Below are 24008 nucleotides of genomic sequence, written 5' to 3'. Positions count from 1 at the left end.
AAATTATACTCAAGATCTAAGATCACTTCGCTAAGGGTTTACAATAAAGAGAACACCACCTGTGTCATCCACAGCATCCTGTGTTTCTCCATCATCCGTTGACTCCAATTCCTTCACGAAGTTTGAAGGGAACAACCCTGCCTTGCCATTCAGTGTTCCACTCCACCAGCCCTCTTCTACCTGTAGAGAAACATTTTGCGTATCACCAACAGACCAACAGAGCAAAACGAAATTCCTATCAGTTCCATCCACACTTCATTTATAAAACTCTACAAACAACTTGGGGAAAGTTCAAAATGACCATGATTTCCTTATAGAGAAACCTACCAAAGATGTAGAAACAGTAGGCAAAAAGAACAATTCACTTGTCACTTCTATCACTACAGCAGTGATCCTAAAACATGAGATTAGCCCCATGACAGCTAATCCAGAAAAGCAGCAAAACGTTCATCAACTTTCTCAAGGTAAGACAGAATAACAGGCACCACACGTCCAACAGAAGAAAATATCAAACTGTTTAGGAAATAAAGATGAAACTTTCAGCCTGGCTTTCTATGGAAATTTTTATGTATTCTTGCTGTCCATGTCTCTTCCTCTGCTTTGTCCAGTTTCCACTAGTCCTGATCTCACTTGGCTTGTATCCATTGGGCAGCTTCACACAATTTCAATCAAAAGACACAAGTTTCAAAGCTATAATTTCTACAGATAATATTGGGTAGAACAGAGAGAAGTCCTTAAGGACATCACAGAGCAATGGAAAACTAAGCTGTCCATTCCTTCTATCAGAAGGCAGCTGGCTGAGCAGGCTCTCTCTGGTGCAGGGACTTTCCCATCAGAGCTGACCAGCCAACAAAGGTAGCCAAGTCCACAAGGATTTTGTGGTGGCACACAGCAGTCCTAACGAAAAAAGTCTGTTGGATGCCAAATTATGTTGGCTTTGCCCTTCACAAAACAACTCATTTTTGCACTGGAAATAAACTTGTTCAGGGATTAGGGAACATAATGACTCTAACACTCAGTTATGTGATTGAATTCCTGGTGTGTCACTTGCACTGAAATACTCCAAAATTTAATGGAATGTTTATCAAGAATAACCCACGGTCCAAAGCAGAACAACCAAACACTGGGCATGCAGAGGTGACAGGGTAAAAACAATGCCAACGGACTAAGAACAGCACTCTTCCAATTTATGAACCGTTTTCAAAATGTCTCAAATACATACAATCTATTTACCTAATGAGTACTAAAAAACTCTAAGATAAATTTTCAAAATCTTTCATTTCAGTTGCCTTGTTTTTGGGCTGGAAAGCTGTTTTTAGAAAAGCAGCAGGGAAAGAAAAAGAAGCAAACCAAACAGCAGTTGTTTACATTGTCTTTTTTTAGCCTTGTTTTGTAGGTCACTACGCCTGACACACAGGCACAGTTTTAAACATCAACCCACCTCCAGGCAAGCAAAGCATATCTAGAACCTGGCAGTGCAGAGACAGGCACTGTTATTTTTAAAGGCATCCTGGTGCTCAAATAAAGCTTTGCTGTGCATGGTTCAAACTCAGAGGCCAGTCCTCTGAAACAGATTTTAAGCACAGATTACTGGCAACTGCTGCCCAGGCTCTGGCACCTCAAGCTTTACATAACACAATAGAAACCTAAAATACAAATGCCTTGACTCACCCAGACTACACCCAGGAGCCTCGAGAAAGGGACTTTTAATGATTACGATACAGAAAGCAGCTTGAGCATCCCTTTCTTCTTCTGCCAAGAAACATGGTCAGCAAAGCACTTCGCAGAGTTGAAACGCAAAGCGATGATGCCAGTTCAGAGACACTCAGCAACAAAACATTTCTTGAGCACAAGAACCTCCTCAGCACACTGCCTTTAACTGACTACATACTTTTTCTGGTAATATAGTTTGTATCTTTAATTGACATTAAAAAAATCAGGTTTAAGAAGTTCTACACGCTTCAGTGGAGAACATCTGCACATCTGTTGGTGCCAGCAACACAGATGACAATTTCCCAACCTTCCTCTTCCATTTCAAAATCTTACCAGATGATACAATTTCCACAAGAGGGAGGTACAGCTCTGGTACACACAGCAGAACTCTTTTAGTGTGAATCCCATCAACTTATTTCTATCAAAAAACTCAAGACTTCTCAACAAGAGAGAAGGAGGAAGACTAAAACAAGCAGTTTTGCCAATACAGTTTGTTGCTTTTTTTTAATAAAAACTTCACTAATGATGTCAGATGAAATTTTATTTTGCTTGATAACACCAGTATGCACAATACTAAAAATATACTAGAAAAATAAATCTGCTCATTACTGCTGCTTCTGACAAGAGTGGGTGAAGACATAAAAGAGAAACAAAGGTTTTACAGCAAGGATACAGTTATCACATGCACTCTGTGCATTTTTTTCACATGTAAAACTCACTTGTTCTATAAATAAGAAACCCTGTGGATTCAGCCAGCACACAGCACAAAAACCTTCTTCCCTAAAAGTTCTCCTCAATATTAATAATTTCATTTCTGAACACATCTGCCTCCACCTTTGATTTCAAAATCAGTAGTGTCAGTTTTAAGGACATAATTTACAAAAACAACTCAAGGACTAAATACTGAATTATTCTCAGGTAATGTAGAACTGAAGCTCATTTTACCTTATTTTCCCCATAAAGAGGTAACCAAATGATCTTTCCTTGAAGTAACAGTTACAAGTTATCTGCATATATATATATATATATGAGTGAATCATCTCACAGTAGTGAAGACAAGTTCTCCCAGCATACAACCAATGGACAGTATTTTCTACCATTCTGCACATTTCTGGTCCATCAGTACAGTTTTGTGAAGCAGACAGACCTAGTCTACACCTGCCAGGTCTATTCTACATCACCATAAAAATAGTGTGCCAACAGCTCTGTGCTCATAGTAAGCTGCAGTATTTTTCTACCTGGTAGCATTTGCCTAAAAATTTTCTTAGCAGCTTTTCTTAGAAATAGTGAAGACTGGGTACTCACATATTTTAAAATCATTAGGAGAGGAGTAAGAACGAGGACTAATAAAAAAAATTTCCTTAAGAAACCAGATGAGGAAATGCCTTGATTTTTTCTGTTTATTCTGTCATGACTGCTAGTACCATCCACAAATTAAACTGCCGAGATTACGCAGGAACACTCCTTTACAAACGCCCACGCAATGGTATTCATGAAACTGAGTTTAGTGAGCAGGTTTCACAAGTCACTTGCTCTGTTTACTCAAAGATATTAAATTCTACTAGTGCAAATGCATCTAAAGGCATAGCTTTTTCCTTGCTAGGAGAATGGCACAGTTCTTCCCAGCAACTGTCAGGTGAGCACTAACACTCTCTTCAAAAGCTTCCCACAACACAAGTTGCTATTGAATGGAAGAGATATCAAGGAAGCACATAAGTAGGAATAGATAAGAAACCCTCACCCCAAACCCCTACTCAATCACATGGGGCCAATGCCAAAGTCTACACATGGAGATATCTTGAACTGTATTTCTTACCCAATGGAAAAGGGAGGCAACAGAAATAATAACATGCTGTTGAGTGCATTTGTATGCTCCATATTTTTATGCATGTGGGGTGAAGTATATTGTACTGCAGATAGAGGCTTCTGTGCTGAATATTGGTACAGTTAGTTTAATGCTTCAATGTGTTTACAAGAGCATAAAACTGGAGAATCAGGTCAAATAACATGCACCTAAACCAAGTTAGAGTATGTTTACTTAAAAGCAACTGGTCCAACACTTTTAAGCAAAAGCATCCTAAAAATAACAATCACACAGACAGGACCAAAGCTCTGTAAAAGTCTTTCAAAAAATGAATCTGTGCTACAGATCACAATTTATTGCTGCGATGATCAAATACTTCCTGTAAACATCTCGTATTCATTGATTTAGGATTAGATCTTAAGAGAAACTCCTAAACTAATAGCTTTAGCTGCAAGAACTCTACTTTTCCCATGCTGTTTTTCCAACACGCTTGCAAACCCAAGCAATCACCCAAAAAAGTCAATTTGACTTCTGGCACATAAAGAGATGATCAGCTCTGCAAAACAGCTCTTACCTCATCGTTGATGTCGATCACATCCCCCACCTTGAGTTCCAGCTCATCTTCGTTCTGCGGGACGTACTCGAAGAGCACTTTGCACTGACGCTTCTTGGACCCTGATCCGAGGGGAACGGCACAAGTAAGAACACCCACAAAGGAAAACTAGTCTTTCCTTCAGTCAAGCTCCTGAGGATCCAACCTGACCAGAAGACCCATAAGCCATCCCAAAAAGCTATGCTGCTTTTGATGCTGGTTTTCCAGTTTGTTGTGTCACGTTAGTCTATTGAGCCACAGCTTAAATGGAGGTTGAGAACAGACAGACAATTCCAACACTGCATCTCCAATTACCAACACCCTCTGAAAACATGTTGACTCAAAAGTCAGGTAAATCCCCACTATTTTTCAAGCTATTTCCTGACAAAATCTGTAGGAATGACAGTTGTTTCCAGTTAGTGCCTGCTTTGAAGAAAACATGCAAGTTTGAGCCTCCAGTCTTTAGGCAATCCTGAAAGCAGCGACACCTTTTGTTGTGCACTGATAGCCCTTCTGCCCTCTGACACAGACCTTGTTAACCACAGCTCTGAGGTAATGCCAACATTTGCTGGGCTCGTATTTCAAAATCCAAACTCATTTTAATCTGTGAATGCAAACCCCCCCCCCTTTTCTCAGTGCCAGCATGGAGTCAAGGAATTCAAACTAAGTGTCAATTAGCAGTGCTTGACAAAAGCAAAATTAAAATTAAGTGCAATCTTCAGATGTTTGCCACATATCATTAAAGCTCTGCAGGCATTAAAAAGACAAAATGACATCTCGAGATGGGGAAGCATTGAAGTGACTTCCAACAACCCCTCCAGCCACAGCAGTGTGAACCCACATTGCCTAATTACTGTGCCCGTATCCTGGAGTGATGCTGTTGCTGAACCCAGAGAGTTTATGCATTTCTCCTTCAAAGAAGAGGCCATGTCTTCAGACCTTTTCCACAACAGAGCAGCCAACATGCTTTTGAGGGCAATTATCATCCTGAGCTATAACCCATTCCCTATCCTCCTCAAAAGCAATCTGCTTCAATTTAAATGAAAATATGAATCAAAAGCTTGACATGGTAAAGCCTAAGCTTACAGGAGCTGTATAATTTCCATGCTTTCTCCCATACTTTGTACTCCCTTCACACTGAAGCTTCAGCAATTATGATTAGCTGTGTAAAAACATTTCAAAACACAGATACTGCCTGCAAGATTGATCCTTGTCTTATTATAGCAGTGTTGAAAGTCTAAAGTCAGACATAGAAGACAGCCACGCCCAGCATCCTCAGCACAAAACATGCCAGGCATCTGAGCAATATTCTGCATCGAAAATTTCTGAGAGAGGCCTCACCAAACCTAGAGTTTTCTACATGCTGGTATATGACCCGTGCAAGAAACAAATAAACCAGAAATATGAAACTCTGTGGGTTATTTCTAATAACACATAATTGCCCACATAATACCCCCTTCTTTTGCCTCCACTGGAGCTCATACATCAGCCCAGAGGGATTGTTCAGTTTACAGTAATTGCAATAAATGGTTCACTGGCCTTTACTGTTTCCTGCAGCGCTTTCAGGGCTTCTCCTTTGTAGGAGATTCACTGATACCAAAAAAAGGCAAATTAAAAAGTCACAGCCATTTGGTATAAATCTGATCTCCGCATTCCTTTTTAATACTGTAATTCTACCTAAATGGGGGAGAAAACAAACCTATGGATGCATTTCACATCCAAAACTCTTCCTCACCTGAGGTGTGCTTTCAGTGAGACCCAGTTTGGGAAACTGCCTTCAGTTTTGAACTGCTTTCAGTTTTCAAAACTGCCTTCCAGTTTTGAAAATTCCTAGACTAACCCAGGAAAGTTAATGACAAAGCTGTGTCAGGGGAGGTGTAGGCTGGATATCAGGAGAAGGTTCTTCACCCAGAGGGTGGTTGGGCACTGGAACAGGTTCCCCAGAGAAGTGGTCACAGCACCAACCCTGACAGAGTCCAAGAATCATTTGGACAACACTCTCAGGCACATTGTGTGATTCTTGAGATGTCCAGTGCAGGGCCAGGAGTTGGACTCAAAGATCCTGATGGGTCTCTTCCAACTCAGGATATTCTATGATCCTAAGGTAACCAATCCAACTCAGTCAGGAAACAACACTCCAGCTTCATGTGGTGCTGCAGGACTGCTGGGCTGGCAGCCTACAGGCAATTCTGTTCCTTTCCAAAACAACTTGTCTGGTTTCAGGTTTTGTTTGTTTTGTTCAGGGTAAACCAAATTTAGCCCTTTGTTGCAGTCACTTAGCCCACCTTCTGTGTTTTCCTTCTGCTGAATAAAGGCACACATCTAACTGATAGGAATTCTGCCTGCAGCTTACCACCCACCTGACACAAAATACCTGAATTCAGCAGGAGCTGCAAAAACAACACAAGGAACTGAGCAGGCACAGACAACCTGCCTCACTGCACATGGAAACTTGCTATTAAAAAAAAATTAAGAGTTTCTTTAGGATTATAAACCTCATTTTACCAGGTGAGGAACCAGAAGTGGAAAGACAACTAAGCTCTGAAAACCTTTTGAAGGATGCAAGTGATTGCCCAGGCACAGAGCAAACAGGATCTGCTGGAGCTGTTTAAACAATCTTCCAAGAAAAAGGGAACAGCAAGTAAAATGGAAATGAAGACTGTCACTGCACCAAGTAAACAGCTGTGTGCCTAAAGGAAGGTGCTGGAACACCATTTTCTTCCAGAAGGATGAGACTAGCCAGAGCACTGTGGAGTTGGAGAGCAAGTTGTACCTACTACTCTGGCCACAGCCATCAGCATGAGGATGAGACATGAGATACAGGATCATTCCAGGGTTAAGGAGACCAAAACAAGTAGCTGGCAGCTGAACTGGTATCAGATCATGTTCACAAAATCCTAGAACATCTCGAGTTAAGAGGACCTGTAGGGATCACGCTTATTCCCTTTCAGAGCCTGGCTGCATTTATCCAGGAACAGTATTAATCCTTCAGGCTAGATTTTTCCAAAGCCTGCTGATGTAAACATCTAACAGGCACATACTGGTGTTGCCAATATGCACATACAGATCAGAGACACTAAAAAGTAATTTTGAACCCTTAGTTGCCTAGAACAAAGTATCAAGAAATTTATAAATCTAGCAGTCTCATTTCAGGGCATTTAAAGATAACCAGTGGTTCTTCTCCTTTTATGGGCAAAATCTCAAAGCATAAACACACCAAAACCAGTAAGTTCTGAATGCTTTCTTTTTAAAAAAGCAGGCTTAAATCATTAAAAGCCTCCAATCCCTTGTAAGAGAGAGGAAGCCAGAGTAATTTAGAGCAATGCCTTACAAGAGACTGATATGTCCAAATACAAATCACAAGTCAATTTGCTGGATGCAGGGAATGGCAAGTTTTCTGCTCTACATTTTGGTCATCATGATTTAAAAACTGACATTAAAACACAGAAACCACAGATACAGAGGCAACAACACTGCGCTCCTCACCATCCTGAGGGCTGCTGTTAACAAGAAAAGGAAAACCGTGAATTTTGTTTAGACATCACCAACTCCACCTTATTTCACACCAGAGGCAGGCCTACCCTGAGGAATCTGAACTCTGGAATGCTTCCTTGTCACGAAACCTTGAATTTTTAACAAAACTTTATGTTTTAACATTTCTTTTAAAAAGACCACAGGAAAAGATCTTTGATTATCATGAAAAGGCCCACAGGTCTCATTCAGGTACCTGATAATACAAGCAGAGCTTACATGAATTTACGGAGCTCTCTGGCATCTGGAAGGGGTCTAAATCCTGTTCCCAAGAAAATTCATCCCTATTACTGCTCTTAAAAGCTACATATAAGCTTTCTGCCCATACACTCAGAAGCAAAACTTGGCTTCAAATAAGTTTTTCCCCCTATGCTTCTAGTTTTCCATATAACCTTAAAACTAAGTCAGGCATTAAATAATTCATGTTTATTTTTAAAAAGCCTGTCAGCAGCTTATGCAATTGAAGGAATTGGAAGGACTACATACTCTTCTTGAATCCTTTGGATGGGGGATGAGGTTGAAATCCTCCTGCTGGAAGCCCATAGCTGCTCATCCGCTGCACAAGACTGGCTACATTGCCAGATTTCTCCCTCCTGAGTGGTACAGCATCATCCTTGGGCTCTACATCCTTCTTAACTTCCTGAAAAAAGAGATATAAAAGACTGAGAGGCCACTTAAATTACTCAAGAGGTCAGTGATTTTAGGCAGGCATTCAAAAGACTAACAGATTTCAGTTACTTACCATTTGGGGTACAATAACATATTACACTCGAAAATCATGGCATCCTGCAACTAAACATATCAAAGGCCTTAATAAACTTGACCCTTGCATACAATCGTGTTAGTAAAAAGGTAAGCTCATGTGCTAAGAAAATTCAGAAACAGGGGCAGGATTTTAGCCATCTACTCCAACTCTAAGAAAAGCAGCTTTGAGCCCAGAAGCCCTGTATTACAACTCTCATGTCACAGAGCTCATATTTGAAAACATTTGTAAACATATAAATATTACTTCAATGGCAGACCCACAGGGCAGGGCAATAAAATAATTTATTATACAAAATGATATTAGGCAATTATCTCTGCCTCAGAAAGCTCTGAGGTGTTTACAGATAAGATGCAATCACACTGCTGAAAGACACGAGTGGAAAAGAAAGTGAGACACAAGAAACAGTGGGAGCAAGTGAGGAGAAAGGTGTAGGAGGAAAATAACAGAGACATAATTTTTCTGGTAATTGTCTCCCACCTTCCTGTCTTTCTAAATTAGGATGTTAGCATTGGAATTGAATGTGCCAATCAAGACTAAGAAGCCTATAAACAAGAAAGCATCAGTTCTTGATAAAAAGGCCAAGTATGCAGCAGTTACTCTACCATATCAGCTCATTAAGTGAAATTCCAGGGGAGAACAGATACTCTGAAAGAAGGAAACCACCACTTTGCACAAGAAACCCATTAAGGCACATCAATGGCTCATCTAGTGCAGAACACAGCTCCCAGTGGCAGCAATCCCAGAGGCTCTGCAGAGAGCTATCCTGCAACTCAGATACTCCCACATTCCCAGGGCACCCATAAGTGTTTCATGAGGGAGATACATCTCCTTTTTATGTCTGCAGCTGGCCCTGTCTAACCCCTTTCAGCACCCATGGTCCTGTCTGCCTCCACAGCATCCTTAGGGATAGACACCAGATATTTGCCCTTTGCTCCATAAAGAAGCTCCTCTCTCCCATCTGCTGTAGGCTGACACCTTACTACTCCCCCAGGCTGTTCTCCCCATCACTGAATTTTGTTTGTCACAATCTTCATGGCTCTGTAAACCTGGATCGTATTTCCCCTTGGCTTTCTCTTCTCAGCTGAAGAGTCCGAGCCCTGTCATCCCCATGTCAGACAGCTGCTCCATCCCTTTAACCATCTATGCAGAGGTCTGTCTCCATCCCAGTCTCAAGGTTCCATGTAGGCATGACATGGATTAGCTTTTCCTACACACATTACTTGGCATTTGGCTCCCTCCAAGCCATCCGTTTTGTCTGCTCAGCTCCTTGCCACCAGCATGGCACTGAACTACATTAGAGTTTAACAGCACTCACAAAATGGGAGTGTCCACTATTAAATCCCCTCTCCAGATGACCAGAGGTGCTGAACAAAGACACTACCACAACTGGCTCCTGGAAATCCCATTACAGACTCTCCTCTATCCTCACAAGTCATTGATAAGTCCTTTGTTTATAAAGAATCTTCCACTTCTTAAAGGAACTTTTTGTTCAGTCTCATAGGAACTTCATTCCTTCAATAACTTGATGGAGAACTTGATCAAAGACTTTCTGAAAACCCAAGTGTGCTACATTCACCGAATCTCACATATCTGTGTGCTTAGCAAGACCCTCAAAGCCCATCAGCTTTCCCACCACCACAGAATTACAATGTCTGGATGAAAGCAAACACCCATTTGCAGCTTTTTATTATCTACTTCAGAACAATTCTTGCATCCACCATCCGTAGCCACTGGTTGACAACTCCACTACTTAATGCAGATGTAGCAGCAATAAAATCTTTAATATAACTGAAAATAATACCAGCAAGGCATAGATATACACTTACTCATGTTGTGTGAACTCTTAAACATGAGCTTTAAGACAACAGAACCCACGCATCGATCAAGTGCCAAAAACAGCAGAAATATATTGCCCAGGACCTTGCTGGTGCCTTCTGGAACATTAAAGCCCAGGTTACCTCCTGCAGCTGTCCAGCAGGAAAACTCTGCAGGTCTGAAAACCTACTGATGCTTTCAAAGATACTACAAACCTCAAGTCAAAAAGACCAAAGCACCTCCCTATTTCTGAAAAGAGTAGAGCAAGTGAAATAAGCAAAACTACAGACAGCACAATATTTCTTCCCACTCATCTACACTACATAAAAAAGCTTTTCAGAAAACAGTCAAGTAGTTCCTGCTATTACTCTCCTTTATCCACAGTGACTTGTGTCCTGGAGATCTTAGCTCTGCTGAGATCCCATCTTCCAAGTCAAAAAAAAAAAAAAACACACAAAAAAACCCCACAAACACCCAAACAAAAAACCCACCAACCCTCCAGAATAACACAGCATCCTATCCACCTCCCATCTGAACAGACATTTCACATTTTAAAGACTTCGTCATTCTCATCTTATTTTTCAGCCAATTACTTCCAAGTCTGATAAACTATAAGCAATTAACTTTGGCTACAGCTGAAACGTTTGCCACCTCCAAAACACCTTTCTAGCTGCCTTACTGTCAAGGCCATTGTGCTCATCTGAAAAACATACTGGTACTTGAAAACTTGCCTAGAGTGCTTCTGCCCCTGGATTTTTAAAATTATAATCTTTTGCTATGTGATTTATACAGCCTCCAAAATCCCCAAGCTGCTCCAGGAACTTCCAGTTAACCAGTTTCCCAATCGTGACGTTTTCCAGTGAGGAATCAGCTCCAGGCTGCTTCCCCAACTCTGCACTTTGCACAAGATTTCAGAAGCAGCTCCTTCAATAACTTTGTAGAAAACACAGAGTTGCAAAAAGGAACTGGGGAAGCCTTACACAAATAGTTTGTTTGAAAACATGACCTCCTTCTTTTTAATTTATTAGAAGAAATAAAAAATCAAAACAGCACACACACAACACTTCCAAATGTTACAACACTCTGTAAGATCACTATAATCAATAATTTGAATTAAACAGAAAATATACTTTTAAGTCCAGCAGTAGCATCAAAAGCAGTAATCTAATAAACAAGTTATAAACAACAGGAAATTATTTGAGGCAAAAGCAGTGCCCACTACAAAAAACCAAGGACCCAAAACCAAAAGGAGGAATGCTGGAGTGCCTTTCTTGCCAGGCTTGAGTCAGTAATTGAGTGGTGACAGGTAGGAAATACTTAAAAGTCTAACACAAGACAACGGTTCATTTTAACAGAAACTATAGTGGATTAAATTTAAAAAGAGAGTCTAAAATAATTCTGTGAGCAATCATTACATGCAGAAAATCTTGCAGCCAGATTTAAAGGCTGATGATTTACTGATGAAGAATTTCATCAGCAGAAACCAGAAAGAACAATCAGACATTAGGAAAGGCTGGTACACCAGACTTTCCTAATACAGACAAGATACGAAAGCTGAACTTTGATACACAGTTAAGAGAAACCATCCTACTCCAAGGCATATAAAAGGAAAGAGGTTGCAAGGAAAAGCTCAAGGTGACTGTGTGACAAAAACAGCAGCAGAGAGCTGCAAATCCATCAGATTTACAACGAACAGATGTGGGTAACAACCACACGAGAGGGTTCCTGCCACAGCAAATAGTGGAAAATCTAGTTTTGACAAAGAACTACAGAAGCAGTTAGCAAGCAATGCATGGATAAGCCAACAACTACTTTTTCCATATTTAACCTACTACCCTTTAAAACATTCTTGTAAAGCAAGCACTATTTTTTTTCATTATTAAAGAGAAACTGCAACATTAATTAGCCTTCCTCAGGGCATAAAAATCACATTAAAATCAAACCAAGTCAAAGCAAATTCAGGAATTCCTGGTCTCCACACCTGCACGTGGTCTACTACAGCACAACCACATAGTTCACATCAGTGCTCCAACAGCAGGAAAATGCTCAAAGATTCATTTTCAAAAGCACACATCAGGATCCCCTGACGTAAACACCCACCACTCCCACCAGCAACTTCATCCTGGGCATCATCATTATGACTGACCTTTTGGACATGTTAGGATTTCACAAAGGAAGTAATTTCTAAACAAGACAGTTTGGATCTCTGAAAACTCACACTAATCAATGTAAACATCAATAAACACCCCATTAATAATGTTAATAAGAGTTCGCAATTCTTACATCTCTGCTCTAACAGCTTGCTTGAAGTTTAGTGGTTGGAAAATGACACTGCCCACAGGTCTCATGTCTGAGCTACCACTACACCCAACCTGAACATTCCCAAGACTCCTATTCATTGGCTTCACAAGGAAGGCAGTTTTCTTTGTTTTTTGGTGGGTCTTAAGTCAACCTCATATATCCAAACTATCAGAGAGAGTCTGTGTTGTGACAGTACCAACAGAACACTCCAGGACGCTTCAGCATGTTCTGAGATGAGGCTTTTGCCAGCTGCCAGCCAGCAAAACCAAAATGAAAACCTGACATTAACTGCAGCTGGAAATTTTAATATTGTTATTATGACAGTCCACTGCAGTTCAAGGCCTTGTCAGTGTTTCCATTAAGCAGCACAGATTTTATGCATTTATGACTTGGCAGTACAAGGTCAATACAGACTGTCTCTTGGCATGAAACACGCTCAACTGGGAAGTAACCACCCACTTCTTCTGTTGCAAACTACAGCACTAGTCATAAAGGTTTGAAGTTTTCACAATCTCCACTAAATGTGTGTTTTGCAACACTTAAATTTGCTGAAATCATTAAAGGCTGATGTGCAAAACCGAGTATAAATTTATCTCAACAGCAAAAAAAAAAGACTGGGGTGATCTTGAGGGGCCGTTGCTTTAATTGCACCTGTCACAGTTCAACAATTCCTCAGAGAAATGCACATGTTTACATATGAAAACCTCAAAACCATTTAGGTACAGCAACATGTTAAGCAAGAACTACTCTTTATATGCAGACAAAAGTCCAACACATCTAAATTCATCCACAGTCTCATGATGCCTATTAAAATAAGCAAATAAGGGGGGGGCGGTCCTGACCTACTTTGGAAGCGAGGGAGGAGCTGCCTTCCCACCATCAGCTGCTCACCCACCCATGGCTCCAGCAGGGACAGCTGGATCCCCCCCACTTCCCTCGCCAGAAGCCAAGAGCACTCAGATCAGCGAGGCAGTGGAGATACAGAAAGCAGGTCAGATCGTCTGAAAGGCCATGAGTTAAAAATATGAATTCTACTGCTGAATTATAGGGCACAGGGAAGTTCATTATCCAACGAATCTAAATCCTTAGCTAGATTCTTCAAGCATAAACATTAAGACTTGAGCTGCCCATCTTCTATTTATGTCATTATACAAAAAACAATCATCTTTCGAGTCCTTATATTAATTCCACTATAACATCAGCCTGTACAAAAGCAATGTGCATTTCTGTTACTGGCTGAGTACATTTTAAAGCAAGATCTCAAGACGGAGAAAATGGTCTCAATCTCTAAAGAGGCTGAGATGAAGAATACACAAAGATAAATGTCTGAGCCTCCACATACAATTATCTCATCTCTTCCCCATCAGAACAGCAATAAAGAACTCATGGACTGGCAAATTAGGTTCATGATTCATATTTTACCAAGCAGAAAATAAGGAACTTGGAATTGAACCTGTCATTTTAGGGGAGAGGAAGGAATTGGAAGCTTGTAATAATTCTACAGGCAATAGTTTCACTTATACAAGACACAGCCTTGAAAACCCCATCACTGAAAAATAACACATATAAATGTGACTGTATATAAATACATATAAAAATCTGTACAGCTGCCTGCAGAAGAGATACTGTCAGCCCTAATCAGTTCAATTGCAATGAAACACCATAGTTCCTGGAATACAAAAATCTTCACATAACTAATTATTTAAGCCTCCGTTACCTTTCTCATTTACAGTTTTAGTTACAGCAAGACAGGCAGGCACAGGGCAGCTTTAGCTTTTACAGTGCCATTCACTCCAATCCAAGGTATCCCATATCCCTTCATTTTGCCAGTGTCTCCTCCCTGACTAGAAAACATGATTTCTCACGCTCAGTGGAGGTACTCACAGAGGCAAAATATTTAACAAAGGCAAAGAAAGAAAGATGAGCAATGTGCATCTATTCCTCTCCCATTACTTTCCATGAACTAAAGGGAGAGAGCAAGAAAGTTTATGAACCAAAACTGCTGAGAAGCTCCTGAGCTCCTTCCCTGAAGCATTCAGGAGATCAGAGCAGATTCAACTTCCCAAGAGAAGAACTCGGCTGGGAGAGGTCAGAGGCTGCCACTGACTCCCTAGAGACTTAAATATTACTTCTTGAAAATAGAAACAAGTCACCTTAAAAGATGAAAGCAGTTACCATGTGAAAAATGGGCAAACTCGATAACCTTTGTTTTGCAAGACAATTTACCTTCTGGACAGTTTAACACATGTCATGGGTCGATTTTTTTGGGGCCTAATTTATGGCTGAAGTAGGGACTGTTTAACAATAAATCACTGGGTTTAAGTGCTGACCTACAATCAGGCTGAACCAACAGTAAAGCAGCATCACTCCTTGCCTTTCCTCTTCCAAAACTGAAACTGCTTCATAATCTGACTTCTGTACATCCCAGTCAAAGGCACTTCCATTCCTAACTGAAATAAGGAATAAGTTTCCAGCTGACATGAATCCCCAGTAGTTTCCACAGGATGTACAGACACAATGCTGTGGGAGCAACTATTGCTGTAGCTCCTTTAACACAGCACAACTCTCTCCAAGGCCATCATCTGCTGAGCATGGCTTTGGAAATCCCTCTAAATATTCCTTATGAGAGTTTTACACAGAGCTATCCATTTCAGTTGGACATTCTCACACTCTTTAAACATAAGAAAGGATGCAAAGTCCTGGGAGACAAAGTTCCCAGCCATCAAGTGATGCCAGAAGACACCAATGGACTCTGTGCACAGTAGAGTTTCATAAACGGCTGGAGAAAAAAGCTGAATTATTTACATTTGCGCCTGCTGCAGATTCAAATCGCAATTTCTAACTTCCTCCCTCAAGAATAAAATATAATTAGCTACAGAAGTGACTCAAACCAGTCTCACACTTCTCCAGTTTCCAGACAGAGCCACAGCGTTGCCTTTATTAAATCACACCCACGTCAGGTAACACGGTTTAACAAGTTACCAACATTTTTTAAATGTGTTATAATCTATGCTAAATATAGATCACATAATCGTCCTGTCGTGCTGTGTAGGAAGAAACATCATCAATCAGGCAAGGTACAACTTCTTTCTCACAATATGTAACACTTGGAGTAAGCAGGATCTCTGGGAAGCATAAAAAAATTTACTGAGTCTCTTCAGACTTACAAACCTGAGCCATTGAATAAATGTAATACCTGAAGGTCAAGAACAGACAAACAGCTGGATTTTCCTACATAAGGAAAACTTATCTCTACAGAGGGAATGCAGAAGCAGGCTTGGAATTTCAGATCTTGATACAAATTATATATATTATTATACATGCATATATTTTCTATATATATAAATAATTCAATTTTGTCATGGAGAACTGGATACCTACAAACCTTGTGCCAAGCAAATGTCAAAACAGATTGTGACACGAAGTCTTGTCAATATTTGCAAACTACAAGAGACATAAAAACATGCAAACAAAACCAAAGCCCAGATGCAAGAAAGCAGAGCAGTCAACTCACCACGTCTACCAGTAGCAAAGAATCCTAAATTAACAGGAGTAACTAGAGGAAACACAGACCTTTACATCAATGTTTCCCAACCATTTAATTAAGAAAAAAGTTATTTTTAAAACACTTCTAAAAATAATACCTTAATAATATTTTACGGTGTTGCCATGTTCACAGCAAGATAAAAACATCTTAAAATGCTGATTGCATTTATTTTTTATTATATTTTCTGATATATATATATATGAAAATTTAATTATATATTTTCTAATTGTTTTCTAGAACAACAGTTAATGTCCTGTCAACCACCAGCCACCAAACAGTGCTTTAGATAACGAAAGCAGGAATCACACATGGCAGAGGGTGAGACAGAGACCCAGCTCCTGCAGCACGTGTGTTTTATCAGCTGCCCCCACACGGGAAGACAGGAAGACATTTCTTTCTCTTCTACCAGTTAAGTGCCTCTATTGCTGGTCCAGAGAAACACAGGATCCATTAACCACTGCAGGTCCCCTTTGATATTTAACTCAGAACATCCCTCATTCCTTCTCACCATCATCCTGACTTCCTGCATCTGCTCTTTCGTCTCAGCTTTCTTCTTCCCTGCATTCCTTTTCCAAGGCACCCATCTCTTTTCATTCCCTGTAAAGCCTCCAGCACTTCACTCATGGCCACAAGTTAAAACACTGAATCATCTACGTCCCTTCACAAGTCTTGCCTAAGACACAAAATTAAATGCTTAAGAGAATGTCAAACAAGGGCTAAAAATATAAATCTCAGAATCTCAGGGGAGATAAAAACAGGTTTAAAGTTCAAGTTTTATCAAAGATTCACACATTAACTAACATTTTTAACTGAAAATGCATTTTAACTGAAAATGCATCTTGCTTTCTGTTCCTGTTTTGTAAGCTCTGTCACAGGGCCCACCACCAACAGTTTTTGACAGTGCAGAAGGTTGTAACACCAAGACCAAAGCTAACTAACTCACATACATACACCAAAATATTATTTTCAGCAAGTGAAAAGCATCCGAAAAGCTTGTTAAGCCAGAAAATAATTATCACATTAAACTTTCATATCAGCTCATAATATTGGATAAACCCAGTGTTCAAGGAAGGAAAACATACACTCAAAAATAAATTTAATACTGAAAACACTACAGTAGATGAGTAGTGATTTGGACAAGTCATCCAAAATGATGACCTATCTTAGAAAAAAAAAATTCATAAGTAGTGCAAATGTTAGGAGATGACAGTCCAGATGAGCTATTCTCATGCAGGTTTATTGTCAAATTCACATGTAGATTACTTCATTCCACCTCATAAAAAAAGAAAAATTACAGATTTAATATTAGCTGTGTTGGGTATACAGACATAAAGCAAAGTACTAAAATTACAGGGCTGGAATGCACTCCCAGAGCCTCCTGGGATGTAGCAAACATTACATGTTACAGTACCTGGATAACTGATCTTTTTGGTATTATTCCATATGCTAATTCCAGAGTGCATATTTATGGCCATATTTTAGAGTTCTGGACACAGGGAAGGTATAAACTTAAAAGTGAGTTTCCTGCACCTGTCCAGTCAATTATTATTGACTGAGACACCGACAAAGCTCTGTGCAGTTTACTCAACAATGGTTGCAAATAATGGAGCACACCCTGTTTGGAAGCCTCCAGCCAGGGAATGGTTGCCTTTCTCCCTTGCTGGGAGAGGAAGTTATAAGATTATGCATAAATCAAGTGTAACAACTAAATAAGGAAGGACAAAAGAGCAGACTGCTTCATGTGACTACAGGAATAACTACATGTACAAACCTGTTGCCCCTCCCATACAAACCACTGCACCCAATCGGAGCAGCTCGGAGATTATCCAGGAGTGTGCAGTTACCACAGAGCAACATCACAAGCTGATTTGGCGTTTAGAAAAGCAAGAGGCACGTGTACAACCACGAAACTTTGATTACTCAAATGAGAGAGAAGAATTAGCATATTAAGTGGTATTAACACCAGTCATTAATCACACTTTATATCCTGCTGTCCTTTGGAACAGCACCTTAAGTTCTCCTCCATACCATGTCACTAAGTCAAAATTTAGATGCTCTTTCCATTTCTCCCATGCTCTTGACAACATAGTATTTTCAAATATAGAATATACAAATATATGTTAAAATACTAAGTACTACAAGAAGCACCCGTGTTTTCCTCCTTCTGTGTTCACATTCAGCCATTGAAGAATTCACAATGTCACAGATTTTTACTCTTAGTGAAAAAACAGTTTGCAAATCCAAACTGAAGTCTCCTTGATAGGTGATTTTTTAAAATTTCTTAAAGGACAGCTGCTCATCTGGAACAGGGAAAGGGCCGTATAATTTCAACAAATTTTCTGCAGTTAAATAGTTCACTTTTGAGGAAAGCATCTGTGACATTTCAGATCTAACAGTCCATCAAGATAAATAACTCAAATAGTCACATCACTTTCATGATCTCTTTCTAAACAACATACCCATACTGCCTTAGAATATGAAATAATTCACCCGTCCCCAACCAACATCAACACGGGAATAAAATTCCTATGTGGACACAGTGAAAATATGAAAAGACAACCTGGCACACAGATGCCCACAAGTGGCTGTGCTGGCAGAGTTGTGTCAGCAATAGTGAAGTCTGAGACCATCTGCAAACTCAAACTTATCATCAAGACTTCCCCTCTTCATGCCAGATACAGTCACTTCACAGAGGGACCTCACAGGGTTAGGGTCTGACTGGTATGAACCTAAGCAGTCAATCCAGTGACTCAACTGGAAAAGTCACAGGAATAAGAATGATGAGCTCTGCACCCCAGCAACAACTCGTATCTGACTATATGTCTGTAGATCAGTGCCACTGGATGTATCTGCCAAGGTTTTCAGATGTTGGGATTTTTTTAACTATTATTTTTAGAAACAGTAGTGTCCCCATCATAAGCAAGGCTCACCCAACTCATTTACCTTGATATTCCAGATGGAAAACAACTGTTTCCTTGTTTATTCAGGCCAAAACAGCTGGCTAGCAGAGACCCTTCTCTCACCCCACAAGCACAGGAATCATTATCACCGTTCTCACAAATCCAGACGGGATTAGTGGGAGCAGCTCAGGCAAACCCAGAAGGCACCTCCTGATATGACACTCTCCTCCAGTGGCCCTATTTTCTCCAAAAGTCAGAAGAAAAATCAGCAGGAACAATGGGTGGCACCAGAGTATTGGCAACAGGTCTCAAAGCACCAGCCCGAACACTCAGCTTCGCTCCTCGCCAAGAGACAAAGAGCCACCTTACATCCAGTGCTTCTCTCATATATTCAGCACTGAAACTGAAATTACTTAATATGGCTTTCAATCTTGCATGTAATCTTTGTTTCAGAAAAACAAGAACTGCCAGCTTCGAAACAAACATTGCCCTCTCACAGGCAGGGCTGCCTGCTCTGCCTGAGAAGGCAACAACACCTCCGAGCTCCTCAGTGTCACCTCCCTGCACAATACACGCAGTGACAGTCTCCTCAAAACAAAAATAAAGCAAAGGGAAAGGTTGTATAAACTGAAATATCATTTGAGTAATACAACTGATAAATTGCTGCATATCTTATTTTCTCCGAGCCTTACCCAGATGCAAAGAATTCAGACAGAATACTTAAAGGAGCAAACACCAAAATGCTGGAAACAGGTATTTTAATCTATTCCTTAAACACATTAGATGCATACAGCTTAACCTATATACATTGTTTAAAAGTTATTAATCTGCTTTTTGAATTAATGCTATTATACTTTTTAACTGCACCCAGGTTAGAATTAACTTAAAACAGAGAGTCTGTCTTGTCCACAATCCCGATTCCATGATTCCTGTTTAGAGTTCTGGGCGAGGTCAATTTACTATTTTTGAAAAGGAATTACGGAAGACGCTACGCCTGAAGGAGCTTTCAGCCAAAACTTGTCTCCCTGGTTCACAGCCCAGTGTTTAAACAGCATCCCACCACTGAGAACATAGGACAGAGGCAGCAAAGACAGGCTTAAGAAGGTAAGTCAGCTGTGCTAATACTCTAAAGTGCTGGTCTAGGGGTGATGTTAAGGGAAGGAAAGGGGCCTGGGCTATTTCATTTACACAAACACATAGACCAGGAAGTTGAACAGAAAGAATCATCTAAAAACAAATCATCCTCTGAGAAAGGAATTCTTCATGCAAACACCATAGTTGTCTGGAGTTTTAAGTGTCTCAATGCACTATGGAAGGGCAGATAAGCTAAACCAAGCCCAAGCAGTTTTACACAAAAAACTCTAAGACCAAGAATTTACACTATATATTAAACAAAATCTAAAAATCATACTGCAACCACAACTTTTAAATTCGTGCTGCTCACATTCACTACCCCAAAACACTAAATCTGTTTAGAACATTTGATGTTAAGAACATACGGAAAATAAAGCGAAGCTTACCACCTCCAAGGACATATTTGCTCGAACACGCCTAGTGTTGCAGGGCTTTTTTTTTTTTTTATTTAGGGGGAGGAAGAAAAATGTCACAGCGAGCAAAGTTCACGTGTTAACCTGGAAAGGATCCAGGCTCGGCACTAGAGCAGGAGCAGCTGCACACACCTGTGCAGGCAGGAAGCTCTCCCTGTTCCAGCTCTGTCGCTGACCAGGCGGCTGAGGGGCTTCATGTCCCAAACACGCCTGGAGAAGTGTCCAGCTTGTTCACCACAATGTCCCCAAAGCCTGCTGGCAAACTTCACTGATGAGAGCTACTAATTAATCCACCCGCTGCTCCTCCCTCGTCCGAGTTACTGCCTTCAGCTCATGATCGAACTGGTTTTACTACCGTGAAAAGCCTATTACTCACAATAGAGCCGGTTATAAAACTGAGATAGCGATAAACGAAATAAAACAAGGAACTTCAGTCCTTAAAAAGCTTCTCAACCATGAAGGAACAAAAATCTTCCAAAATGAGCAGAAGGAAGAACACCAAATCATCACTTTCAGCTTATCAACACAACAGGTGTCTGGAAGTGACACAGTGAGTGAACAGAGCTACTCAAAATAAATAAATAAACAAAAATAAACAAATTGTCAAAAAAGATGCTAAAAAAAAAAAAGTTAAGATTCACTGGCCAGACAAAGAGGGAGATCTGGGCAACTTCCTGAAGAAGGCGAGTCCTGGACTCTTGATCTTTGCTTTCAGAGAACTGTTCCTGTATATTATACATATAGAAATCTACAAACAGGAACAAAGCCCAACCCAAATCCAAAAAGCCTTCCACGTTCCACATGCCTTAGCATATCCAAAAACTCACACATGCCAACTAACAGCATTATTGCACTGCTCAAACCCGCACTGCAGGTGAATGAACGTGTGCACATTTTACACTGTGATGGATTTTAGAACGGAAAAGCCACTCTCAAAGAAAACAATAAAAGTCTGCTAGGTTTCCACTGCTAATTCCTTTCAGGAATTTATGAAGTTGTTTATTTTAAATTGCCCATACAGGAAGAAGCAGAAAAATGGCAATAACAATGTCAGAAACAAGAACTCTAATTCAAATATTCCAACCCCAGTCAGAACGGATATTCACACAGTTCAAACAGGAATCTCAAACCAGGTTTTGTTGAAAACACTGGAAATGTACACACTCCAAAACCCAGCACTGCAATACAGGCAGAAAATCTTTAAAAAGCTCTAGTAATGAAAAGTGAATTCAAGGAAATGAGTTTCACAAATATGCAGTGTAATTGCTCGTACTTTTTTTTTTTTTTAACCTACTTGTTTTCAGCTATAAAGCTCTGCTTTTCAGGACCGCTCTGGACAGCCCACCCATTGATTTGCCTCCCTGCCTTTACATCTCTTCCACTCCCCATCCAATGCAGTGACACTGCCACACTAATACTTGAGTATGTTTTGGAGGCTTTATGGGATTCCCCTCAGCTGAGTCTGTCTATTCTCCTTCTTTTAAAGCAAAATTATGCAAGCGGAAGTCAGCACCAAGAACTGCACCTTCTGGGACAGACTGTCTCAGACCTCTGGTTAACCGGTCAAGTGATGAGCTCATGGAAAATGTCCAGGTCCCAGCTGGCACTGGCAACCAGGCACCACCAAGCTCTCACCCTTCTTGAGGATGTCATCATCAATAGCAAAATGCTTGGGTAGAATCCAATAAAATCCAACCAGAGAGTTACCAGAAGATGATACAAAGTACCAAGCATCAGCATTACATCAGTATCCACAAGAAGCGTCCATACATTCCCTTCTGCAGTGGAGTATTTGAAAGTTGAATAATGCTTACCTCACCGACCCTGTACAATAAAATAACCCATTTAAAAACACAGCCTCAGCTTCCTTTGCTGCAATTCTGACAGCAAAGACCCAATTGCTACCACTACATGAAACGTAAACCTGCTACCACCGTGTAAAATTACTTTGCGGTGTTTTGAAGATTTGAGGGGAAAAAAAAAAAGACAATCAAAAAGAAAGGAAGACATAATCAAAAAGCTATTTCCTGCTTTAACAACTGCAACTGAAGTTGACAGACTCAGTCATACTTCAAACAGAAGAGACACGTTTGTCAAAGCACGCAAAAGTCAAAGCATGAGGAGTGGTTTAAAATGTCAGTAAATCCAGTGTATGAGCAGAGCCCAGCAGGAGGGAGCAGAAGGGACTGACCTGCTTTAGCAGTCGTGATACAGTCTGAATCTGGGGCATCCAACATATCCAGGCAGCATGGAGCGATAATCCTCCTGTCGGCATTTTGCTCGTCCTTCAAAAAGTCAAGAGCCAACCTCGTGCTGCCTGACAGCCAAGGCCAGTTGCAGCTGGCACCAAGGCAACAAGCTCCTTTCCTGCCCTCAGACAGGATGGAGAAGAGACTAACAAAGCTAGCAAAACCAAACTAGCTGGAATTAGAGCCTCCCCCCAATTCTCCTGCAGTTGATGGAAACCAAAGGCTTTTATTTATTTCAAATAAAAACTTAATTTATCTTCTGTAATAACATCTAGCATTCAAAACAAAGACATGTCCATCTGCACCCAGTTTAGTCTGTCATATTTATTATGTTTTTAAATATTTTACACATGAAGGCAAATCTAGTGGATAACACACACGCTTTCAGCTTCCAATGTTAATCTTTCTCAGATAAGCACAGATTAGAATTTACCATCCAAATTCTGCATGAAGAGGTTATATGCTGGCCTCAGTTCAATTCTTAGCACCAAAATACCACCACAAATTTAACCATGCAATGGATTCAGCCCAGATCCCCATTTAATGCATGAAATTACACTCATAACAGGAGAATAAGATTATCCTTTCAGGAAGGAATAAATATTTAAGTACAGTCCCAGAATTTTGCAATCAAACTTGTAAAACTTGGTGCAACCCTTAGTTCTGCCCATAGCAATGTGCCTTCTCTGGTTACATTTCTGCTGACCTGGGAGATCTACCCCATACACCCAAGGTTCCCCCCTCAGTCCTCGTGGCCTGGTTGTCCTTCCAGCTCTTTCCTTCTCACTATGCTCTTCAGACCTTTACCCTCCTTTCCCTTTCATGTGGGTCATGAGAAGTTGGCAATATTTGTCCCTCTTCAGCATTCTTATTGTTATCACCCCTCCTAGTTGTGGTGGTGGTGGTAAGCTACTGGGCACTGTAGCACACAAGTAAATCCATTTCTCAAGGGACCTTCCTCATTCACAAGGCCAAAGTACAATCCTGCTTCTGCTTGTTTCCACTTCCCTCCTGCATTTCACCCACACCTTGAGGGTGTTAACATCACACCAGGCCAAGCTGGGGCATTTGAGTTTAATTGGTGAGGCTTGGTACTTGCAGCAGTCTGGTCATAGTAGCATTTCACAGATCCTGCAGTATGATCCAACAACCTACTACAGCAACAAATGAGAACAGTTCTGGATGAGACAGAAAAAAAACCCCACTTTTCTGCAACTTTCTTCCCAGAAACAGTCTCTCAAAC

At 40.5% G+C, this 24008-nt stretch overlaps 1 protein-coding gene across 2 annotated transcripts in view; it reads right to left on the bottom strand.

Annotated features, from left to right (window-relative positions):
- The window catches only part of CD2AP (CD2 associated protein), an 81367-nt gene that overhangs the window by 32869 nt on the left and 24490 nt on the right, over window positions 1–24008 (bottom strand). For both annotated transcript variants that reach the window (XM_027690085.1, XM_027690084.1), the window contains exons 3-5: window positions 8127–8280; window positions 4092–4192; window positions 60–180 (exon numbers count right to left, since the gene is read on the bottom strand). In XM_027690085.1, coding sequence (XP_027545886.1) covers window positions 60–180; window positions 4092–4192; window positions 8127–8280 — 376 coding nt within the window. The remainder of the gene's footprint in view (window positions 1–59; window positions 181–4091; window positions 4193–8126; window positions 8281–24008) is intronic.

This window comes from Neopelma chrysocephalum, unplaced genomic scaffold (assembly GCF_003984885.1).
Source record: "Neopelma chrysocephalum unplaced genomic scaffold, ASM398488v2 Primary Assembly neopelma1_80, whole genome shotgun sequence".
NCBI lineage: Eukaryota > Metazoa > Chordata > Aves > Passeriformes > Pipridae > Neopelma > Neopelma chrysocephalum.
This window is presented reverse-complemented; position numbering and strand designations above follow the sequence as displayed.